The sequence below is a fragment of the Chiloscyllium plagiosum genome, unplaced genomic scaffold (assembly GCF_037043375.1).
Source record: "Chiloscyllium plagiosum isolate Xiang-an unplaced genomic scaffold, Cpla_swu_hap1 HiC_scaffold_1, whole genome shotgun sequence".
NCBI lineage: Eukaryota > Metazoa > Chordata > Chondrichthyes > Orectolobiformes > Hemiscylliidae > Chiloscyllium > Chiloscyllium plagiosum.
The window spans coordinates 64,350,601-64,374,346 of NW_028270139.1; the positions used below are offsets into that span (position 1 = coordinate 64,350,601).

Genomic DNA, 23,746 nt, shown 5'->3' on the forward strand with positions numbered 1-23,746 from the left:
GGTGAAATATTATCACAGGCTGACCAGTCAGCTGGCTGCTGCTGGAGAAAAAAATGGCCAACTGGTATTTTCTACCAATGCATATTGTGGGAATGGAAAAACCCCATGAAATGCAGACTGCTCGGGAGAATCTCTGTTTCTCCTGCACTGTCACTGATGGTAAGTGGGATCAGTGGTGGTATTGTATTGCAAATCAGTCCCACAGTTTTTGTGCATTACTAACTGAAGTAAGCACTGTGTTTCAACTGTAATCCACCTTTCACGTGTCAGTCTGTGTTGTTCATGTGCTGAATGCTGGAGAGTTCTCTAAATATTCTGACCAATATTTGTAACTCGACCAACATCCCAAACGCAAGTTAACTGTCCACTAACTGATCATGAGCAAATTAACAGACAATATGGTTCCTGCATTTCCTAAATTACAATAGGGGCTACACTTCAAAAAGTGCCTTGTTGGTATAAACCAAGTTTGAATGTCCTGAGGTTGTGAATGATGCTGTATCAATGCAAGTCCCTTCATTTCCTTGAGATTTGATTTGTTTTTTTCTTGTAACATTTAATTCAAGAATGAAAGAGTTACCAAAACAATCTGTAACCCATTGTAACAAGTACAATTCTGACAACTGTCTCAGTCAGATTCTGCCAAGGGATCATATTTGCTGTGTTTTCTTTTAGGATGGATGATAATTAAAGATGTTTTGTTGCTGCCCTTTGAAACATTGTCACTTCTATTCCAGAGAGAATAACTCCTCCCCTGAGCTTAGGTGGATGAGTAGACCAGTCACACCACAGTTCTACCATAACAGATGCAACTTCCAACAAAGACCAACACACCCTTCCTTCAGCTATTCATGTAACCCGTTGTTCTCCATTGTTGGTTAGACCATTCGTCCTCACTAAACAACAGTGGTGAGTGATACACCCTGTGGTACACTCATTCGTATAAAGTTATACTGGTAAACATGCAGATGGAAGCTTAGCGCTGCCCCTCTACTGGTTACAAACAAAGCGAGAGGGGTCTGTCCATTCTCAGAGGAAAGAAGTATTATTCTATGTGTGAAGGTATGAAAGGAAACAGAAGAGAACACATTACAAAGGTATAAACTGTATCAGTATGGGTGTTATATTATTGATCAGATTTTACAAAAGATTCCAGTTTTGGAACATTTACCAACTGTGTCTGGAACTAATACATTGGTTGTAGTTTCCATCTGTGAAGTTATCAGGCAGGTAAATGGGCCAGAGTGAATGGTAAGTCATTGCTACCCTCCTCCTGACCTCAGTAGCGTATGAGTCAGCCAACTCTAAATGAGTTGGTTGTCAATCTAATGTCAGTGTGTAGCGATAGCTGATCGATTCGGCTGAATGCCGAAACCGTTAGCACAGAAGATTTCACTGAGATTTCCACTATTCTGTACTTCAGTTCACCCATTTAAATTATGCAGTGACAGGAATTATTTGTTCCAACTCTGGGTGAACAGTTTATTTCCTCTAGAATAAATGAAGGGTAAAATTCACAAATATTTCCTTCCTTCTTGAGCAGTCTTGCAGGAACCATTGACATCAGCACCTGCATTCCCCAAGTGTGCTCCCGGTGGTGAAGGCCTGTGGCGGATCAGCTCAAAGTTATTGTTGTACATTTGCAAAAACTCAGTGTTTGCTGTCTGTAGTTTTATTGTGTTGATTGCGAAGACAAAATGGAAGTCTCTTGCAAAATCAGAAGGGAAAAATGTAGTTTCAGCTTTTGATCTGAATTTTGAAATAAGAAAGATATCCATCTTCAGTTCTGAAAAGAAAGCAGGACTCTATTTAAATGGCACTATCTTGAGGAGAAATTGTTTGAGAAAATTGTGTATTTATTTGGGATGTTGTGAGCTTCATAAGTGTCATGCATATCTTGTACAAGTCACTTTCCTGTAGGATTGCAAACAGGCTGTTGAGCCCATTGAGCCTCCTGTACTACTCAACTTTTTTTAGATTAGATTCCCTACAGTATGGGTACAGATCCTTCTGCCCAACAAGTCCACGCTGACCCTCCGAAGAGTAACCCACCCAGACCCATTTCCCTATCCTATATTTACTCCTGACTGATGCACCTAACACTATGAGCAATTTTAGTGTGGCCAATTCACCTGACCTGCACATCTTTGGACTTTGGGAGGAAACCGGAGCACCCGGAGGAAACCCACTGGGAGAATGTGCAAACTCCACACAAGCAGTCGCCCAAGACTGGAATCAAACCCGGGTCCCTGGTGCTGTGAGGCAGCAGTGCTAACCACTAAGCCACTGTGCTGCCCCCGTTTGCCTGGTTATGACTTCATATCACATTCCAGGACCATCTATAAATTTCCTGATGTCATTTAGTCTCCAGAAATTGATGAATTTCTATCTTGAACATGCTCAATATTTGCGCTTCCTCACCCTTCTGGGGTAGAGAATTCTAAAGATTCACCACTCTCTGTTGAAGAAATTTCTCCTCAGCTCACTCTTAAATGGCTTACCTCAAATCTTGAGATTATAACCTTTGATTTTATGCCCAGCAATCCGAGTAATTGCTCTATTTACATCCATCCTGTCATGCCTTATTCGCAATTATTATTAATACTCTCTATTGTATCGTGTGTTTGTAATGACAAGGAAACGTGCGATCATAAGTTTTGAAAGAAGCTAATTCACCTCACGTTTGTTTTGCATTGTAGTTCAGCTAATTTACATTGTTGAATTGTCAAAAGCTCTCAAAAGATCTACACATCCCATTGTGTGATGTATTTTTGGTAGCTCTCCCCTTACCTGCGGTTTGGTAATGCTCAGGTTAAACAACCCTCCCCCCAGTCATCTCTCTAATGAGAGTGTGGCCCTATGGTTCGGAAGGACTATGGTGACCCTATCTTTTTAAAATTTTAGTGAATCCTTTATTCAAATAGGTGTTGATGAAGTAATTTATGGATGCTGTTTGAAATAATGGTGTTAATAAATTAAGTACAGGTCATTCTGCTCTGACATGTGGTTCGTTAATGCAAGTTCATTGCGATTGACGCATGGGGACTGTTTCTAAAACACGAATTTTTAAAATGTGTTGGCTGTAACGGGATTATATCACCACTTTAAGCGTTGTTTCTAAAATGCAATTTTTCTATAATGCAGAGTTGCATAACAACACATCCAACACATTATAGAAGAGTTACATTTTTAGCTTTTTGCTAGCGTTATGTACTTATGATTTTGATTCTTTCAAAGACCATTCATGTACGTTTTAAAATTGGCCATACTCCTGAGAGATTTAAGGGTTGACGCAGACACAGGAAGTGGTCAAGCTTCACATCAGTTACTCCATTTTGTCATCGGTATTATGTCATGCTCAGTTGCTGTTGTCGCACTGATGAAGACCAACAGGAGTGTGCTCACATTAGCATCAGTCTGTCACTTTTTCTGCAGGGATGTTTTAGGAGTATGAGATGGAAACTATAGTAAAGCCCTTCAGGAAGAGGATTATACTGCTTGACACTTCTAACTGGAGGTCACATTTCAGATACTATGGCATGCTTCCATAGTTCATTTATTATCTTTGATTGTGATTTGTGAATGCACTGAATGAATTAATAATACACATTCAAGATCTTCACTTTTCTTTCAGCAGGCAGAAAACCTAACTCTTCTGGGGTTGCAACTCGCTCAAAATGCTTATGTTTGACCGTTTGCCTGGCAAACAAGACCCAATGGAACCCGTTTCAATGGTAAGTGTGAATGTCATCAATTGGTTAAGGAGCAGGAAATCCAAATCCATCACTTTTTCATTTTGATTTCTTATCTATTTTCTGATTTAGGGTTTACTTCACATTTCATTAAATAGTTGACACATCCATATTAATAGAGAGGATTTCTTCAAAATACAGCCAACATTAAAATAGGACTCTTCATTTTTACAGTGGATGCTAACGGATATACTTTGTAATTAGTTTACAGCTTATACTGAGTGTATCCAGTTAATAGTTGAGCCTTGCAGATTTGAAAATAAGCTTGCATTTTGATCCACACCTTCTATACCTTTAGCTAATGTGAGATAGAGTAAAAAGGAGAATATAGATAAGTGTTTCTACTCATGATAGTTATCCAATGATCCTTTGCTCAAAATCTACATCTATGACCTTTTGGCTGATGGCAACTTCAACCGGATCTTTTCCTCCTTCAGAAGAAATAAAGAATAGGAGATTGGGTAGACCATACATCTATTCGAGTTGTTCTACCTTTCAGTACAACTATGGTTGGGGTAAGGTCTTCAACCTTAACTCCAAATTTTCACACAATTCCCATATCTCTTCTTGCTCAAAATCTGTCAATCTTTGTCATGAATATGTTTCCATTGGTCTCTGGGGCAGAGAATTCGAAAGATTCACAATTTCGAATGAAGTAAATTTCCTCATCTCAGTTTATAACCACATTTTGTGATTCTGGTGTAAGGACACCCAAAATCCCACCTCCTCTCTCACGCCATAGCCCACCAATGAGTGCAAATATTTCCCAATCTCTCTCAATTCAAAAAATATTTCACTTGCTTTAATTCTTCTAACCTAAGTGAATCACTTCTCACTTCACTACATTGTGCTCCATCCGTGGTGTTCTTGTTAACCTATCCAACCTGCCACTTCACATCCTCCTCTCTTCCGTTCCCAGCTGATTTTAGCAATTACATTCTGTGACACTGTTCCCTCATCCAAGTCATCACTGAAGACAAAATCACTGAGGCCCTGTACTGATTCCAGTGGTACCACACTAGTTACAACCTTCCAATCTGAAGATGTAAGGTTTATTCCAACTTTTTGTTTTTAGTACATTGAACAATCCTGAGTCCATGTTATTATATGACCCTCAATCCCAAGAATCCTGATTTTTGTGTGATAGTCTGATTAGGAGAAATCTTTTCACCAGAGACTGGTGAGGTTTGAAAGAATAGTATGAGGAAGGACCCTTGGGGTACATAAATACTTTGATATGCTTTTTAAATTCTATAACCCACAGATCTGTAGGTAAAATCACAACAATCCCAGAGGCCCTTAAGACTGCTGTTTCATTGGAGAGAGGCAATTGGTGATGGCTTAACCTGAGGGTCATCATACCTCTGGTGAGGGAAGAGGTTGAGAAGATGGGACCTTCATAGTGATCTTAGCTGGTACAGAACTGAACCTGTACTATTGACATCACTCTGCATCGCAAACCAACCATCCAACCAACAGAGCTAACCAACACCCCTGCAAGTCTATAGACAAAAAATTGGAAAGTGGGTATAAGCTGTAAACTAATTTCGCTGGCACAGAAAGGATAAGTCCAAGTGTCAACTTCCTGTGCTATAAATAATTTATGTTCCTTCAGAATGATTCAGAATGGTCCATTGATACATAGCATGTTGCATGAATAGCTATTGTATCAGTAAAAATACATTCCTTGTTCTTGTGAAGTGAGCCAATATGTTTAACATAGAACATTACAGCACAGTACAGGCCCTTCGGCCCTCGATGTTGCGCCGACCTGTCATACCAATCTGAAGTCCATCAAGCCTACACTATTCCATGTACATCCATATGCTTGTCCAATAACGACTTAAATGTACTTAAAGTTGGCGAATCTACTACCATTGCAGGCAAAGCATTCCATACCCTTACTACTCTCTGACATCTGTCCTATATCTATCACCCCTCAATTTAAAGCTATGCCCCCTCATCATCGCCATCACCATATTTGGAAAAAGGCTCTCCCTCTCCACCCTATCTAACCCTCTGGTTATCTTATATGTCTCTATTAAGTCACCTCTCAACCTTCTTCTCTCTAAGGAAAACAGCCTCAAGTCGCTCAGCCTTTTCTCGTAAGACCTTCCCTCCATACCAGGCAACATCCTAGTAAATCTCCTCTGCACCCTTTCCAAAGCTTCCACATCCTTCTTATAATGCAGTGACCAGAACTGTACACGATACTCCAAGTGCAGCCACACCTGAGTTTTGTGCAGCTGTAGCATAACCTCATGGTTCCGGAACTCAATCCCTCTATTAATAAAAGCTAAAACACTGTATGCCATCTTAACAACCCTGTCAACCTAGGTGGCAACTTTCAAGGATCTGTGTACGTGGACACCGAGATCTCTCTGCTCATCTACACTACCAAGAATCTTACCATTAGCCCCAGTACTTTGCATTCCGGTTACTCCGACCAAAGTGAATCACCTCACACTTGTCCGCGTTAAATTCCCTTTGCCACTCTCAGCCAAGCTCTGCAGCTTATCTATGTAATCTACGACATCCTTCGCCACTATCCACAACTCCACCGATTTTAGTGTCGTCTACAAACTTACTGACAAACAGCAGTGGACCCAACACCGACCCTTGCGGTACACCACTGGTAACTGGACTCCAGGATGAACATTTCCCATTAACCACCACCCTGTGTCTTCTTTCAGCAAGCCAATTACTGATCCAAACTGCTATATCTCCCACAATTCCATTCCTCCGCATTTTGTACAATAGCCTACTGTGGGGAACCTTGTCGAATGCCTTGCTGAATTCCATATACACCACATCAACCGGTTTACTCTCATCTACCTGTTTGGTCACCTTCTCAAAGAAGGCACGACCTACCCTTCACAAAACCGTGCTGACTATCCCTAATCAAATTATTCTATTCTAGATGATTATAAAACCTATCTCTTATAACCTTTTCCAACACTTTACCAACAACTGAAGTAAGGCTCACTAGTCTATAATTACCAGCATTGTCTCTACTCCCCTTCTTGAACAGGGGAACCACATTTGCTATCCTCCAGTCTTCCGGCACTATTCCTGTAGACAATGACGATTTAAAGATCAATGCCAAAGGCTCAGCAATCTCCTCCCTGGCTTCCCAGAGGATCCTAGGACATATCCCATCCAGCCCAGGGGACTTATCTATTTTCACACTCTGCAGGATTTCTAATACCTTTCCTTGTGAACCTCAATCCCATCTAGTCTAGTAGCCTGAATCTCAGTATTCTCCTCGACGACATTGTCATTTTCTAGAGTGAATACTGTCGCAAAATATTCATTTAGTGCTTCCCCTATCTCCTCTGACTCCACTACTATCCCTGATTGGCCCTAATCTTACTCGTTTCATTCTTTTATTCCTTAAATACCTATAGAAAGCCTTAAGGTTTACCCTGATCCTATCCGCCAACAACTTCTCATGTCTCCTCCTGGCTCTGAGCTCTCTCTTTAGGTCTTTCCTGGCTACCTTGTAACCCTCAAGCGCCCTAACTGAGCCTTCACATCTCATCCTAACATAAGCCTTCTTCTTCCTCTTGACCAGAGATTCCACTTCCTTCATAAACTGCAGAGCTCCCACGCTCTACAGTTCCTCCCTGCTTGACAGGTACATACTTATCTCGGACACACAGGAGCTTTTCCTTGAATAAGCTCCACATTTCTAATGTGCCCATTCCCTGCAGTTTCCTTCTCCATCCTATGCTTCCTAAATCTTGCCTAATCGCATTGTAATTGCCTTTCCCCCAGCTGTAACTCTTGTCCAGTGGTAACACCTATCCCTTTCTATCACTTAGTAACAGAATTGTGATCGCTATCACCAAAGTGCTCACTTACTTCCAAGTCTAACACCTGGCCGGGCTCATTACCCAGTACCAAATCTAATGTGGCTTCGCCCCTTGTTGGCCTGTCTACATACTGTGTCAGGAAGCCCTCCTGCACACACTGGACAAAAACTGACCCATCTATAGTACTCCTACTATAGTGTTCCCAGTCAATATTTGGAAAGTTGAAGTCCCCTATGACAACTACCCTGTCTCTCTCACTCCTATCGAGAATTATCTTTGCTATCCTTTCCTCTACATCTCTGGAACTATTTGGAGGCCTATAGAAAACTCCCAACAGGGTGACCTTCTTTCCTGTTTCTAACCTCAGCCCATATTACCTCAGTTGACGAGTCCCCAAACATCCTTTCTGCAACTGTAATACTGTCCTTGACCAACAATGCCACACCTCCCCCTCTTTTACCATCTTCTCTGTTCTCACTGAAACATTTAAATCCTGGAACCTGCAACAACCATTCTTGTCCCTGCTCTATCCATGTCTCCGAAATGGCCACAACATCGAAGTCCCAGTTAGTTTCTTAGCTCCACAATATTGAAATCCTTCTGTTAGTTGATCAGTATTGTCACACTGTGAAACAGTGTTAGAACATAAGAATTAAGAATAGCAGGGTGCCATTTGTCCACTTGACTTTACTCTTCCATTCAGTTAGTTCATCGCTGAACAGACTGACTTTAATTCCATTTTCCTGCCAGTCCCCATTCTCGTTGACTCCCCTTTGATTCAAACGTCTATCTAGCTCCTACTTGAATATATTCAACAACCCTCTACATCTCTGGAACTATTTGGAGGCCTATAGAAAACTCCCAACAGGGTGACCTTCTTTCCTGTCTCTAACGTCAGCCCATATTACCTCAGTTGACGAGTCCCCAAACATCCTTTCTGCAACTGTAATACTGTCCTTGACCAACAATGCCATACCTCCCCCTCTTTTACCATCTTCTCCCATGTCCCATCTTTGTGGGCGGCACGGTGGCACAGTGGTTAGCACTACTGCCTCACAGCGCTAGAGACCCGGGTTCAATTCCCGCCTCAGACTACTGACTGTGTGGAGTTTGCACATTCTCCCCGTGTCTGCGTGGGTTTCCTCCGTGTGCTCCGGTTTCCTCCCACAGTCCAAAGCTGTGCAGGTCAGGTGAATTGGCCATGCTAAATTGCCCGTAGTGTTAGGTAAGGGGTAAATGTAGGGGAATGGGTGGGTTGCGCTTCGGCGGGGCGGTGTGGATTTGTTGGGCCGAAGGGCCTGTTTCCACACTGTAAGTAATCTAATCTAATCTAATCTAAAACCCAATTTCTAACTTTTCTTTTTGGGGGGAGAAAATTCCAAAGTCTCCCAACTGTCTGAGAAAAAAGAAAAGGTCCTTTCCATCTCGATCTCAATTGGTAGACTCTTTATTTTGAAATTATGTCTTCAAGTTTTAAGTTCCCCAGCAGTGAAAGCATCCTCACAGCATCTACTGTCAAGTTTCTCAGAATCTTAACTGTTTCAATAACCTGACCATTTACCTCTTTAAAACATTATCAAAACAAAACACTATTTTGAGCACTTTTATTCTGGACATCTGATGGAGCGTACAGCAAGTTCATTGTTTCAATACTAATATTGATTTTTGATGTCAAAGATGTCTCTAGGATGATTACCACCTTGTAATAAACTATAGGTTTCAGGAAATTAACTGAAAACTAAATATTGTTGGACATTCCTGTTGAAATATGGGCACAGATTGTCAGGTCACTGTGAAGAATTGTGTTTTTTTTTCAGCCCAGACTTATGATCCTGGCTGGGTTAGCTGACCTGTTAACTATTGGGAGATAGGGCAAATTGGGGTTTGTTTTATGTATGCTGTGGGTTAATTTGTTTAGACTGGTTTAGAATGTTGTGTCTGAACTGTGGTGCAATTTACCATGGTTATAAAAATGTGGGCTGTTTTCAGAGGAGGTTGTTTAATATGGATTGGTAAGGGGTTCCTCAGTTGAGATGGGAGCTCTCATTTAAAAAAAATGCTTTTCTTTTCAGTTTTTTAGGTAAAAGCAGACAGGGAAGTCCCTCGAGGAGCAGCTGTATAATTGTAATTAACACATCCTAGTGGAGTCGTGCATTCCATTCAGTGCTCTCTTCATTTGTTTATAGATGAGCCTTGACCAGAACTTGGCATAGCCGTCCAATTGCAAAACCGTTCACAGTTAATCCTAATCGTATTGTGGCCTAACATTTACAATCAAAATCTTCTGATCAGAATTCTCCACCCGAACCAGGGGGATAATTTTAGTATCAGTGCTGTTGTCTGGTTGAGATCATGTGTTTCAGCACAATCCCAAACTTTCTGATCTATTTTAACTCCATGTATACTGATGAATCAGTTGGTACAGTTTGTACAGTTCGTACGAACTGCTACAGTTCGTACAGACTACAAGTGTCACAAAAAGATTAGAAGGAGCAATCAAAGCATTGCTATTTTGATTCAGTTCCAGGATATAGATGTACTAAATATCAGCAGTGAGGGAGGCATTAGCAAAACAGCAATTACCAGCAGCACCCAAAAAGACTCAAAAATCATAAGAGATCAGATTTTCCAGTTTTAGTACATGGCTTGCAGACTCCTCAAAGGAAGAATATCTATCCTTACAGTCAAACAAAAAATGCTGTTTATTTATAATTCACTCACACGTGTGTTAACTGCTTACGAGGTGGCAGTTACTTCTTGGTGTGAAGTTCATAATTAAAAACAGGGATAGCCTTATTGGTGTGACCTTCTTTCCAAAGGTAGCTTGTGTCTCTTTGTTTAGGGTATTGGTTGCAATTATTTTAACAGAGCGTGTCTGGTAGCCTGCAGAATATTTTGTTTCCATGGCAAAGAGAAGTCAGCTACTATCCTTGTTGAGTTATGAAAATTACAGACTTTTATCCTAGTTGTACATGTTAAAAATTTGTATTTATAGTCAGTTTTCAGGTCAGTGGTTATACACAGGAAAAGGCAAAGAATGAGACGTTATTTATTCCCAAGCTCCTAAGGAAAGGCTGTTTTCTCTTAACCTTGGTTTAATCCAGAGCAGTGGAGAAAATGATTTATATTCGAGTGATATTGATACTTGCAGCAAGTGTGCTTTGAATGAAACATTATTACAGACAAGCAGTTTAATTAACTCTAATTCTAAACTTTTTTGAGGCATGAACTGATTTAAAGCAACATTTGCCATAAACTCAGGGGACAATGCTTAGATCAGACCTTCATAATAAAAAGTAAGTACATCCTCAACAGATTTGAGAGTATAAATAAGGTGTCGTGTTCAACAAAGCTCAACCGGATCATTCAGCACAGAAAAGACTGCTGATAACTTTTAGGAAAAAGCACTTGGTGATGCATTAAATTGGCTAGAAGAGGGATTGCAGTTAAAATCTCTCAGTACCTATTCATGAGAAAAAGGGAGTTTAGATATTATTTGGGTCAATTGGTACAGTTTTGCACATTACATAATCTTTCTTCTGCAAACCTTATTCATAATGTTGTTCATGTAAATATTGCATTCTTTAATAATGTATGCTGAAGAAAAACACAAATTATCAATAAATGTTAGGAGGCAGAGCAATTTACTAATTAGCATCCTTTAGATAAGTGCAGAGTGGGGAGTAATGTCTGTTTAATCCAGAACGACATGTCATAGTTTAGGATAAGGGGTAGCAGATTTAAAACTGAGATAAGGAGAAATTACTTCTCTCAAAAGGTCATGAATCTATGGAAGTGACTACTCCACACTGTGGTGGATGCTGGAACATTGAGTAAATTTAAGTTAGAAATAGGCAGATTTTTAATTACTAATGGGTTGAAGCGTTACGGAGAGCAGGCAGGAAAATGGAGTTGAGGCTGAGATTAGGCTCAAGGGGCTCCTTTGCCTCCTTCTGTTTCGAGTCTTTAATGTTCTATGTAACCAAACTAATATGAAATAAATTCCTGCTACTTCTATTCTTCACTTGCTTCTTTTACCAAAAAAGCAGAAACCTTTGGCATAATTCTTACATAATCTATGAATGCCTTGAAAAAAGGGACAAACATTGGCTTTGCAGGTGATGATGCCTGGTGAAGTACCCCATTGTGGACATTCTCTGCACAACAAACTTTGGAGATGAAGGCAACATTGTAGTTTAGCTTTTCTAGCAGTCTAATTTTTTGAGTAAAAATATAAATTTCTCTGCATCTGCTGTCATCATCACAATGATAATCATGTCCACAGGAACTTTATAAAAAGAGGCCATGGTGATCATATTGAGGATTTCCAAAACTCTTTGAAATTGAGAAACAACTCGGTCTTGTGTTTCCCCACCTTGTTGTGCCTGAGCTCGGTATCGTGCACACACTGATTTTATCAACAGGCTAACCACCTGCTCAGAAAATCCAAATACAGTCAATATACGTCAATAGGAGAAAGATGTAAAACAGATTAAAATGTTGAGTTGACAGCCACACTAGTTAAAACTGACTGTGTAGAATATCTGATGAATAGTCTAATTGGAAACCTAGTCATATATTACTTGGAATCACATACATGCATAGAACTTTCCTGTGAAGGATTTTATAATGAGTATATGTGTACATATTTATAGTGCTTTCTTGACTTTGATGTTCCAAAGTGCCTCACAGGCAATGAGGTTCTTTTTTGAGGTACAGTCAATATTACAATGTAGGAAATAAGTAAAAATATAAAGGACCTGCGCATATAGAAGCCTTTTCATGTGATCTAGAAGCTGAGTGTATATTCTGAGAGAATAAAACAAAACTGGACAATGACATGGCCAATTTTCAACTTTCTTTCTGTTCCACCTCTAGATACTATTATCTAAAAATCAATGTATGACATTAGTTTAACATAAAGCAATCTATACTCATTCTGCTATTGACTTTATCTTCACATCAATGAATTGCAGCAGACATTCCAAAAATCAAATGGGTTGATAAATCTGGCAATCTGCCAATCTATACTTTAACATGACGGCATTCAGTTCTTAAAGGAGCAACATCACAATAATTGAGGAGACACCAAATGGCACAACTATGTCATTTGGAAACTAATGGCCATAACAGCAGCAACTTGTGATATTGTTGTGTTTAGAAAAACGTTTCTGTGAGATTTATGTCATCATCTCATAGTGCCTGAGAAACTGGCACTGAAATTCTGAAATAAAAACAGAAAGTACCCAACATGCCTGGCAGTACCTATGAAAACTGAAACAATTGAAGTTAGTTTCTTTCAAAGGAGCAATAGTGAGAAATGTTTAAAGCAGGAATGGGTAAAGGAGGAAAGAACAGAAGTGAGAGTATGTGATAAGGTGGAGGATGGGTGATAATCAGTGACAGTAGGGATGATGATGCCTGAGAATAAGGTAGCAGTGATTATGCAATGAAATTGATAAACTTGATTTTGATTAGAAGACAAAGGACATAAATCAAGGTTTGTGGAGCAATTAACAATGAAGACCATTCCTCTTCAAAGAAAGGCCACATTCTTCCATGGTATTTTATTGAGTCTTTTGTTTCACTCTAGTAGCTGTTTCTTTGGCTTTAAGTGACCTTTATTTCATCTCTTTGCGAGTGAAAGAATTATTTTAGATATTCAGCTGCTAAAAGTGCAATACCATGGTGCTACTCAATCCTGAGGTCTGGTAATGGTCTTTTGTCACATTGCTTCTTTTTCTTGGGTTTATTGTGACATGTCTAACTTTACCTTCAAAATTGCTGCAAGTTTTGTTATAATGTTTAATTTGAATCCAGTGCATGTTCCTAAAACCTATGAATTTCAGCTATTCTCTGTATAATAATTGCAGTGTAAAGTGGTGTAATGACCTAATTTGAGGAAATATGCTTATTTAAGAGTCCTCCATTCCTGCATTATTAGCAGCAAGCATCAGCATAAATATATATTTTTCATTCCCTAAGTGGTTATTGAGATGCCAGTATAGAGTGTTATTTTACCTTGAGAAACTTTGGCTGGAATTCAACGCATTTTTCAGTGCCTGTACCAAAATCTCAAATATGTTTTTTTTAAAAAGGTTTACTGCCAGTTAGGAAATGTTCAAGCATAATCTTTCACCCTATAGTCATTGGAGAAGCTCTCCTGCTCCTCTTGGCCTTAGCAGGGCTCTTCTGACCCTAAACCTCTTCACTATCAAGTTAGTCTGACAAAACAGTTACTTTCTGTTCACTTAAAATTGCAGTTAGGTTCTGATGACATCGTCAGGATCCAAAACGTTCTTGATTGCTTTCCAGACTGCCTGCTCAGAATTAGAGCAGTTGAGGACCTGAGTCTGTCAGCTGCAGTAGATCTGTGGTGGTTAGCTAATGCCTGAAATTAACATGACACGTCATTCAATTTCAAGTAGGTTAACAAGATGAGAATAAAGTCAAAAATCACATGACACTAGGTTATAATCCAGCAGGTTTATTTGAAACCACAAATGTTAGAAGCACCCACCATTCCCCCGAGGCAGCCTGAGGAAGAAGCAGGGGCTCCGAAACTGTGCGGCTCCAAATAAACCTGTTGGACTATAACCCGGAGCCGTGTGATCTTTGACTTTGTCTACCCCAGTCCAACACTGGCACCTCCACATTAAGATTAGAATAGTCACTTTTTTTGTCCCTGAAAGTATGCTGCAGTTTCCCTTTGAAATGCAAAAGTAATAAACCTCATTGCAATTGGATAGTAGACTTCAACTGGCAAATATTTATTGGAGACAAGTCTGTTACTGTTGTGGAAAAAATAAGTTCCAGATAAATATATTTCGACTTTTGTACTTAGAACCATAGACAGACCATACACAAAAAAAGACCATTCGGCCCATTGTGTTTGACCCAGCTGAATAAACTAGCTATCCATTCAAATCCCACCTTGCTCATAAACTTGCAGTTTGTAGTGCTTCAAGTGCAGATCCAACTTCTTTTGAAATGAGTTCAGGGTTTTCGCCTCAACCATCAATCCTTTTTAGAGAATTCCAAACAGCCACCACACTGTAGGTGAAAAACATTTTCCTCACGCCCCCCTCAAATCCTTTTCCCGATCACCTTAAATTTTTGCCCTTTAGGAATTGAATGAATGATTTATTTATTGTCACTTGCAATTTACAGTGAATAATATAGTAAAATACAGTGCAAAGCTTCAGCAGTTACCACAATCTGGTGCCATTTTGAATCGTGTAAGAACAAAGAGGATTGTGAACCCTGAACTGGCTCACCAATGATACCTGCCCCACCTACCAGCACCACTCCCACCAATGTAGGAGTTGCCAATCTTTCGGTGCCATTTCTTTGCCATTGGGCCCACCTGTGCTGGACCAACACTTTCCTGGCAATAAGGAGTCCCTGGTTCTGCTGCCACCTCAATGACGCCAGGGGTCCCATGCTGTCACCTCACCAACACCAAGAATCCCACTCCAATCACCCGCTTCCAAGATGTCGCCTTGCTGGCGCCGCCATCTTGAAATGTCCGCAGCTGCTGCCATCTCCAGTCACTGGAGGAGCTTTGCCACCATCCCCAAGGATGTCCCTGCTGCCACCACTGCCTGCAGTTACCGTGAGGAGACTCATCTGCCGTTGCCTCCCATTGCTGAGAGGTGCTGCCATTTTGCGTATGGCCACTGTAGATACCAGGATGATTTTGTGACTAATCCACTGCAAAAGGCTCCAAAGAGAAGAGAAATGAAAAGAAATGGAGAAAAAAGAGCAGAACTAAAAAGAAAGAAGAACAACAAAGGAAAGCATGCAGGATTGGATGAGCTCGAGAGATGTCCAGCTGCTCCACAGCCATCTTTAATTGACACCTCTGCTAGGGAAATGGGCGCCCCATTCTATTCAAGCCCCTTGTTATTTTGTATACTTCATTAATATATCCATTGGCTTTCTCTGGTGTAACTTTACAAGCCCTAGCCTATCCAATCTTTCCTCAAAGCAGCATACTGGTCTAACAAATAACTATAATATTTCTAGCATTACATCCCTGCCCTTGCATGTCACCTGATAAAGGAAAACAACCCATTTACCATCTTTCCCATCTTGGCTACTTGTCCTGGCACCTTCAGGAACCTGTGAACATGCACTCCAAGATTTCTCATTTCCTCCACCCCTCTCTATATACCCCTGTTTTTATGTATTCCCTTCTTGTTTGCCCTCACTAAATGCAGAACCTTGAACATCTCCAGATTTGTGTCATCAAATTTCCCAATTATGCTGCCAGCATTTAAGGCAAAATCATTAATATATTCGACAACAGAATGGGACACATCATTGAATCCTGTGGAACACCAGATTAGACCGAATTCCATTTGCAAAATCATTTGTCACTCATTACATTTTGTTTTCTGTCAGTGAGCCAATTTTGAATCCAACTTGCCACATTCACTTGTATCCTGCAGACTTGAATTTTTCTTCATGATCTGCCACATGAGACCTTGCAAAATACTTTACAGAATCCATGGAGACATCATCCACTGTAATACCATCATCAATCCTTGTTATTTCTGCAAAAAAAATCAGTTAAATCAACAAGACGCGAGGTTCCTTAACAAACCGTGCTGACTCGCCCTGATTAATCCATGCCATTTAATTCTGTCTCTCAATATGGCTCTCAATACAGTGATGTCAGAGCAACTGGCATTTAATTATTTGTTCTATCTAGCTGCAGTGGTTTGCAGACCTCCAGTCCTCTGGTACCTCACCTGTATCTAGTAAGAATTAGAAAATGACCCTAAGAGTATCCAATACTTCTTTCTGGTTTCCTTTTACAGCCTAAAATAGAATTCATCAAACGCTGATGTTTTATCCACCTTCATGTAGTTCAGTCCCTCTGAGACTTCCCTTATCTTTAAGCTTTGTTATCTAATATTTCACAGTCCTTTTCTTTGATTACAATATCAGCAACCTCTGTCTCCTTTGTGAAGACAGAAATGAAATACTCATTTAGCACCCTACATCTTTATGACTCCATGTTCTATGCATTGCTGACCTCATAGGTTCAACCTTTCCATAGTCATCCTTTTGCTCCAATGTACCGATAAAACATCTTTGAATTTTCTTTAATTTTACGGGCCAAGATTTTTTCATACCCTTTGATTTCTTTCCTAATTTCTTTTTCTTTTACTTCAATCCTATCTTTTTAAAATCTTTTGAGCTCCTAAAAAAACTGGTTTTTGGAAATTGTCATAAGCTGTATTTTTCTGCTTTACTCTACTCTGTTTGCTTCTGGATGACAGAGGGAGGACTTGATTTGGCATCACCACCTTTTTCTTTGTGAGATAAGTCTACACTGAGCCTGTAGAATTCTTAGTTTTGAATGTTTCCACTAACTTTCCTTCAAGTAGCAATAACCAATCCACTTTTGCCAAATCATCAGTTTTGTGAAGATTGTCTTCCTCCAAATTGCAACTTTTATTCCTGTTCCCTTTTGTTCCTTTTCATAACAATGCTAAATCTAACTGTATTATGATCACTCTCTCCAAAATTGTCACCCAATGCTACTTCATGTGCCAACCCAGCTTCATTTCCTAAGATTAAATCTAGAATTGTGCCATGACTCTTCGGGCTAATGTGTTGACTGATAAAGTTCTCTTGAATGCAGTTCAACGATTTGTGCTACTTGAGCCTTTCACACCGTTTTAATACTGCTGAAGTGGGAGTTGATGTGGGGCATGCTGCCACAGGGCACACAGATACAAGATGGTCACGGAGCCATTACGTGGAAAAGTAAAGCGAAACATACACAGATACTGCCTGTGCCAGGATGCCTGCACAATAGACACAAAACATAGATAATTAATTTAAGGCAGGTGGGGGAAGAGAGTACACACCAGTAATGTCTACTGCCTGCCGAAGTGTCTTAGTCCAGTCACCACCTTCAATAGAAATGTTAACTACCTGAGACTGCTTCTGTAAACAAACCATGCTGCATAAACAAAGACTTGGACCATTTTACCATTAAATGTATAAAATATTGTGACATGTGCTCTGAGGAGGAGAGAAGGCTCACTGCTGATAGCCATGCTGCTGGACATCTCTCTCTCCCCGGCGCTCTGGATTCTTTGTACAATAAACTCTGTCGTTCAATCCCGATTCTGACTCCAAGACTGGAGATTTTCCCCACAACACTGCCAAGTTTCTCTGCTGTAAATTTTTAACGTCTGCTTCCTCTGTTTTTCAGAATCACTCACTCTGTTTCTGCCTCCTGTTCGTTGCTTTGAATTTTCCCTCCGGTTTCCATCTCACCAGGATTTGGAGTTTAAATCCTCCCAACAGCACTTGCAAACCTGCCTGTGAAAATATTTATTCCACTTCTATCCAGGTGTATCCAATCTGTACAGGGCCCACCTTCCACAGGACCGGTCTCAAGGCTCACTCCCCTCCACCAGCTTTTCAGTCACCTGTTCAATCATTCCATTCTCCTAATTCCATGCATGCTGCACGTGGGACTGGGATTTATCCTAAGACTATTGTTTCAGGTGTCAAGCCATTCGCTTGCAACTTAGCTCCCTGAAATCTGCTTTCAGACTCTCACCCGTATTCCTACCAACATTGACTTTGACCTCTGGTTGATTACCTTCCCCAGATCATCCTTTACCCTGGCACCAGGGAGCCAACATGCCATCCCAGTGTCGTGTTGGCAGTTGCAGAAACACATGTCTGATCCCCTGAGTATGGAATCCTCTATTACTATGGCTGGTTTGTTCTGCCTCCACCTCCCTTTCCCCTCACCCACCATACTCTCTCCCCATTACCTGTACAGCTGGACAACACTTTATGCCAAGGTGCCAGTGACTTGGCTTTGGTATACTTTCCTGAGGAATCATCACCCTCCTCTGTATCCAAAATGCATTGTTGATTAAACTCCTGAGATGCTTAACTGATTCTCTTAGATTGCCTGGCAGTCACCCATTTCCTCAGTGGCTGTATGCTTCTAACCATGTAGTGTGACCACCTCCCTAAACATGTGTAGCCATGTCATCCTCATGGATGCACAAAAGTGAGTCCAGCCACTTCTCAAGTACTGAGATCCAGCTTGTGCTGCAGGTGACACATCCTGTGGTTCCCAGCTGTGTAAATGTCTCTACATAGGGTGCATTGATGTAGGATCAAAGCTGTAACTGGCTTGTATGTTAAATTTATAAACATTTAAAGAAGAATTAATTTTATTTATAAGGTTACAATAGTTTCCTTCTGGAGAGTGGTCAGGCAAATCTAAGTACTCCTAATTAATGTCAAAACTGAGATCAGCTAGTTATAGTATCTGGGACATGAATATCTGTAGTTCAGCTGCACTCTACCATTATTGTGTCATTAAAGTAGTTAAATAGTTTGACTCCTGAATTCCACAGTCACCGATACTTAAGGTCAGCACAGTGAAATGCACTATCGCTTCACAAATGATTAAAGTAGTTGGAGAGTGAAATGATTCACTTGAGTGATTTTAGAGTTGGAGTTTTATATTTAGTTTTCCTTGCTTGTTTTGCAGCCATTCCAGCAGGGGTACAGGGTCCGAATAAAGAACGATATTAAACCTGAGAATAAACACAGCGTTATTTACTCAACGTTCCACGGCTGCCACGGTGGACTCTTCCAATCACTTGAGGCTAGTGGAAGCCAAATCGAACCAGTCGATCTTTCGTTGAACAAAAGACACTCTCCACACATGTCAAGCTCCCCTTCGTCCCCCTATTCAATGACTATGCTAACTTCTGTATCTCCTACGATGAGCAAATCACATTGCAGTTCACCCAATAAGAGGTCACCTCAGCCTCCTATCAGCATGCCATTAACCATCCCTACTGTTCTCAGTGGTCCATTGTTATCCCGCTCTGGAATCCCAGGCTCAGGCTTGTATCCAGTTATTCATCCAGTGGTCGTACAGCCTGTTGTGTACACGCAACCCATCATGGTGCCCACTATGATAAAGGATGAAATGAGAAATAATCAACAAGGTAAGTGTAATATCTGAGGAGGCCATACAGTAAGTGAAATTTGCCTTTTTCTATGTTGCTGTGTGCACTAATGAATTCATTGCAGCCTGAAACAGATTATTATTGAAATATTTAAAGTGAAGAAAGAACTTATACCTTTCATTATTCGGTATATCATAAACATTCTCCCACTCGGCACGTTTTAGATAAAATAAAGTTGATAGGGTTGTTAAGAAGGTGTAGGGTATATTTGCTTTCATTCATCGGGAGATTCAGCTTAAGAGCCATGAGGTTATGCTGCAGCTCTATAAAGCCCTGGTTAGATCACACTTGGAATATTTTGTTCAGTTCACTAAAAGATGGATATGGAAGTTTTAGAGAGGGTGCAGAAGAGATTTACCAGGATGCTGCCTGTACTGTGCCTATTAAGAAAGTTCAACGGAGAAAAAGGTAGGAGTGAAGAAGGACGAGAGGTGAGTTGATAGAGGTGTACAAGACAATGAGAGGCATAGATAGAGTGGATGGCCAGGGTGGAAATGGCTATCATGAGGGGGCACAATTTTGAGGTGATTGGAGGAAGGTTTAGGGCGGAGGTGGGGAACCTTTTCATGTTGGAAGGCCGCATTATGTTAGTTGTAATCTAATAAGGCTGCATCCAAGAAACCTCAATTATATATTCTTCAAAATTCACATTATTTTGTAAAAATCTAACTACTATGTACTAACTAACTAAAAAAAGGAAAAAAAAAGTTAATTCTAAAGTTAACTAATCTTTTAATGACTTTGTTGTGACTGCTTTTTGTAGGAAAGCATTTGAATATTTGGTTGCAGCACGGAGGTCTGCAGTTTTCACTGATCCTCTAGATGGATATCCATCATTTGTGACCTGAAGGGTGTCTTGATTTTGGTTAAGTAGGAGAATGCAGATTTGCAGCAATAAGTGGGGATTATTTCGTTGAATTTTCTTTTACTCGCTGGTATTTTAAATACATTCATTTTAAGATTAAAATAAAAATAATAAAGGACAAAAAACATATTAATAAAAAAAAATATTTGTTCTGCAAAATTTGGATTCATTCAAAAGGCCACACACAATGGCCGAGAAGGCTGCAGGTTCCCCACCCCTGGTTTAGGGGATATGTCAGAGGTAGTTCTTTACACAGAGAGTGGTGGAATGCGCTGCCAGCGGTGGTAGTAGAGTCAGATACATTAGGGACATTTAAGCGACACTTGGATAGGCACATGGATGATAGTACAATGAAGGGTATGTAGGTTAGGTTGCTCTTATATTAGGTTAAAAGGTCAACATAACATCTAGAGCTGAAGGCCCTGTACTGTGTTATACTGTTCTTTGTTCTATATCCCAAAGAACTTTTTACCACCAATATGATCACTGTTATTCAGCGAACATGGCAGGAACTTTGCACAGTAGCACTAAGACAGAGAACCCCGTAAATGTGGTCTAATGATCTTGGTTGAGGGAAGAATGATTGCTAGGATATTCCAGGAAATCTGTTTTTCTTCAAATATTGGCATGAGCTATTTCTGTTCACCCAGTGAGGTCTTGGTTTAGCTTTGTATCTGGGAGAAGGCACATCTGACAAGATGGAATGCTCTAAGTACTGCACTGAGGTGTTGCACTTGATTGGTTAAGTCCTCGGGCTTCATAACCAGTGGTTCAGAGTTGAGTGTGCTACCACTGAGCCAAACTGGCAATCGAATAGATAACTTTTTTCAAAGTACTAATTTAATATTGTTTCATTTCCCAAAAATTTCAAAAACTTTCTTAAATGAAGTTACAGTTTGGCTTGGATTTTCCTTCAGATGGAAGATGTTGGATGGACATTAGAGTAAGGTAGGGGCAAGATTAGAGTGGTGCTGGAAAAGCACAGCAGGTCAGCATCATCCGAGGAGCAGCAAAATCGACGTTTCGGGCAAAAGCCCTTCATCATCAGCCCTCCTGATGAAGGGCTTTTGCCTGAAACGTCGATTTTCCTGCTCCTCAGATGCTGCCTTACCTGCTGTGCTTTTCCAGCACCACTCTAATCTTGACTCTGATCTCCAGCATCTGCAGTCCTCACTTTCACCTAATTAGAGTAAGGTAGACCTCCTGCATTCATCTTTTGTTTCTCCCATAACCTTCATCCATTTACTGTATCTAATTTATAGGCCAATGAGATTCCAGCAGCACAATGGAGCCTACCATGGTTAAAAAGGAGATTTTGAGCAGTGCTGCTATGGGTAGACTTTGACAGCATCAGTGAGTTAAAGTCCCTTCTTGAAGGAAGGAGTTGCATACTTTTAAATCTTAGAGACAGACACATCCTGCAAAAGGAGAAGATTGCAAGACACGAGGCTTTACCTGGGTCTTTCCCCACAAGGCCTACATGATGGCCTGCACCTCCAGTCCTCCATTACCATCTGCTAGACAATCCCAACATGCAGAAGTAATAGGAATGGATGGGAGAGAATTGGGATTGAAAGACAGGTCCTTAAGCAGTCCCCAGTGAAATAGAGCGTGCTAGGAAATGATGGTAGACCTCTACACTGCATTTTGCCACTATTTTCACCACTATCTCACCTGCTTTGGGATGGGACAGCAGCGAAATCAGCCTAATATTCTGTATAATGTCCTGGAAATAAATATTCAAATGTGATTCGCCATTTGTTTTATTGAATACTTCAACTTTTTAAATATATGTTTCCCTCCCCAGATCCTCTTATGCAATGTGCTATTTCTGGTGCTCGACATATTTCCAGGCAACAGCACATGCAACTTTGTAACCATCCACATGGAGGTAAATATGAATGACACCACCTTGGAAATAAATTTTACTGTCACCAAATTACAGAAACTAACAAAAATGAGAATGGGGGTGATACAGTTTACCTTTTCTTCATAGAATCCATAGAATCCCTAGTGTGAAAGTGGGCCATTTGGCCCATTGAGTCCACACTGACCCTCTGGAGAGCAGACCAGGCCCTGCCCCGCCCCGCACCGCACCCATTCCTAGATCCTTGCATTTTCCATGGCTAATCCACCTAGGCTGTACATCCCAGGTCACTATGGGCAATTTAGCATGGCCAATACACCTAATCTAATGACCTGATGAAGGAGCAGCGCTCTGAAAGCTAGTGCTTCCAATTAAACCTGTTGGACTATAAACTGGCGTTGTGAGTTTTAACTTTGTACACCCCAGTCCAACACCGGCATCTCCAAATCATGACACCTAACCTACACGTCTTTGGATTGTGAGAGGAAACTGGAGCACCCGGAGGAAATGCATGCAGTCATGGGGAGAATGTGCAAACTCCTAACAGACAGTTGCCCAAGACTGGAATCGAACCCAGGTCCCTGGTGCTGTGAGGCACCAGTACTAACCACTGAGCTATCGTACTGCCCTCTTTCCAATTCCCATTCTCTCTGGATTCATGTGTAATATGTTACCACATGACTTTAAAAATCTTGTTTTTAACAGATATTTCCTTTTTGTTTTCTATTGGCTAGGTCAACTGCTTCATTCTGGTGAACAAGATCCCTTGATGATGAAAGTGATAAAATGTGAGCAAGAATTTGATTCAGATAGCTGCATCAATGAGGTATCTTCTTCAGCCCTCAGTCCTATGCAGTCAATTAGGTCGCATGAGTAAGTACTTTGTACAGCTTTTGTATTTTACCCATTAATATAAATGTACAAGATAGGAATATAAATGACCTGTGTGGGTGATCTTAGGAAAGGAAGGAAGATCTCTTTCCAATTGCCCTTCTCTCTGGATTCTATCATTCCTGCTACACCACATACTTCTGTAAAGTACTGGTTCACTGAGCCACCTGACTTGCCTTTCATTGCATTTATACGAGTGACGTATGCCTCAAAGGAATGTAGGCTTGCCGGTTGTTGGAAGTTTACTATTTCTTGGGAAGGCCAATGAAACTTAGCCATGTGGCTCAGCAGATTTATTGGAAGTCCTTAGTGTAGTAACAGTAATGCTGTGGTGTACTGGATCAAGGATTGCTGTAAAGACAGTCCTAGAATTTTGATTTATTGTACTTTTATTTGCTGTGACTGAATATTGTACTGGAGTCAAGTTAGCAGATGGAATTATTAGTTATCCATTGCCAATCTTTGGCAGCCCTGAAATTTCAGCTCTCCATTTCTAAACCTCACTTTCTTCCTTTAAGATACTTAGT

The 23,746-nt window shown here is 40.6% G+C and overlaps 1 protein-coding gene across 7 annotated transcripts in view; it reads left to right on the forward strand.

The window, feature by feature from the left end:
- The window catches only part of LOC122551345 (Krueppel-like factor 3), a 99,726-nt gene that overhangs the window by 55,202 nt on the left and 20,778 nt on the right, over positions 1 to 23,746 (forward strand). For 3 of the 7 annotated variants that reach the window (XM_087987179.1, XM_043693085.2, XM_087987186.1), the window contains 4 exons: positions 3,635 to 3,734; positions 19,110 to 19,575; positions 22,269 to 22,352; positions 23,063 to 23,201. In XM_087987179.1, coding sequence (XP_087843305.1) covers positions 3,678 to 3,734; positions 19,110 to 19,575; positions 22,269 to 22,352; positions 23,063 to 23,201 — 746 coding nt within the window. In that variant the 5' untranslated portion in view covers positions 3,635 to 3,677. Of the gene's footprint in view, positions 1 to 737; positions 910 to 3,634; positions 3,735 to 19,109; positions 19,576 to 22,268; positions 22,353 to 23,062; positions 23,202 to 23,746 lie in introns of all 7 variants that reach the window. The other 4 variants (XM_087987191.1, XM_087987202.1, XM_087987199.1 and 1 more) reach the window with 3 other exon arrangements.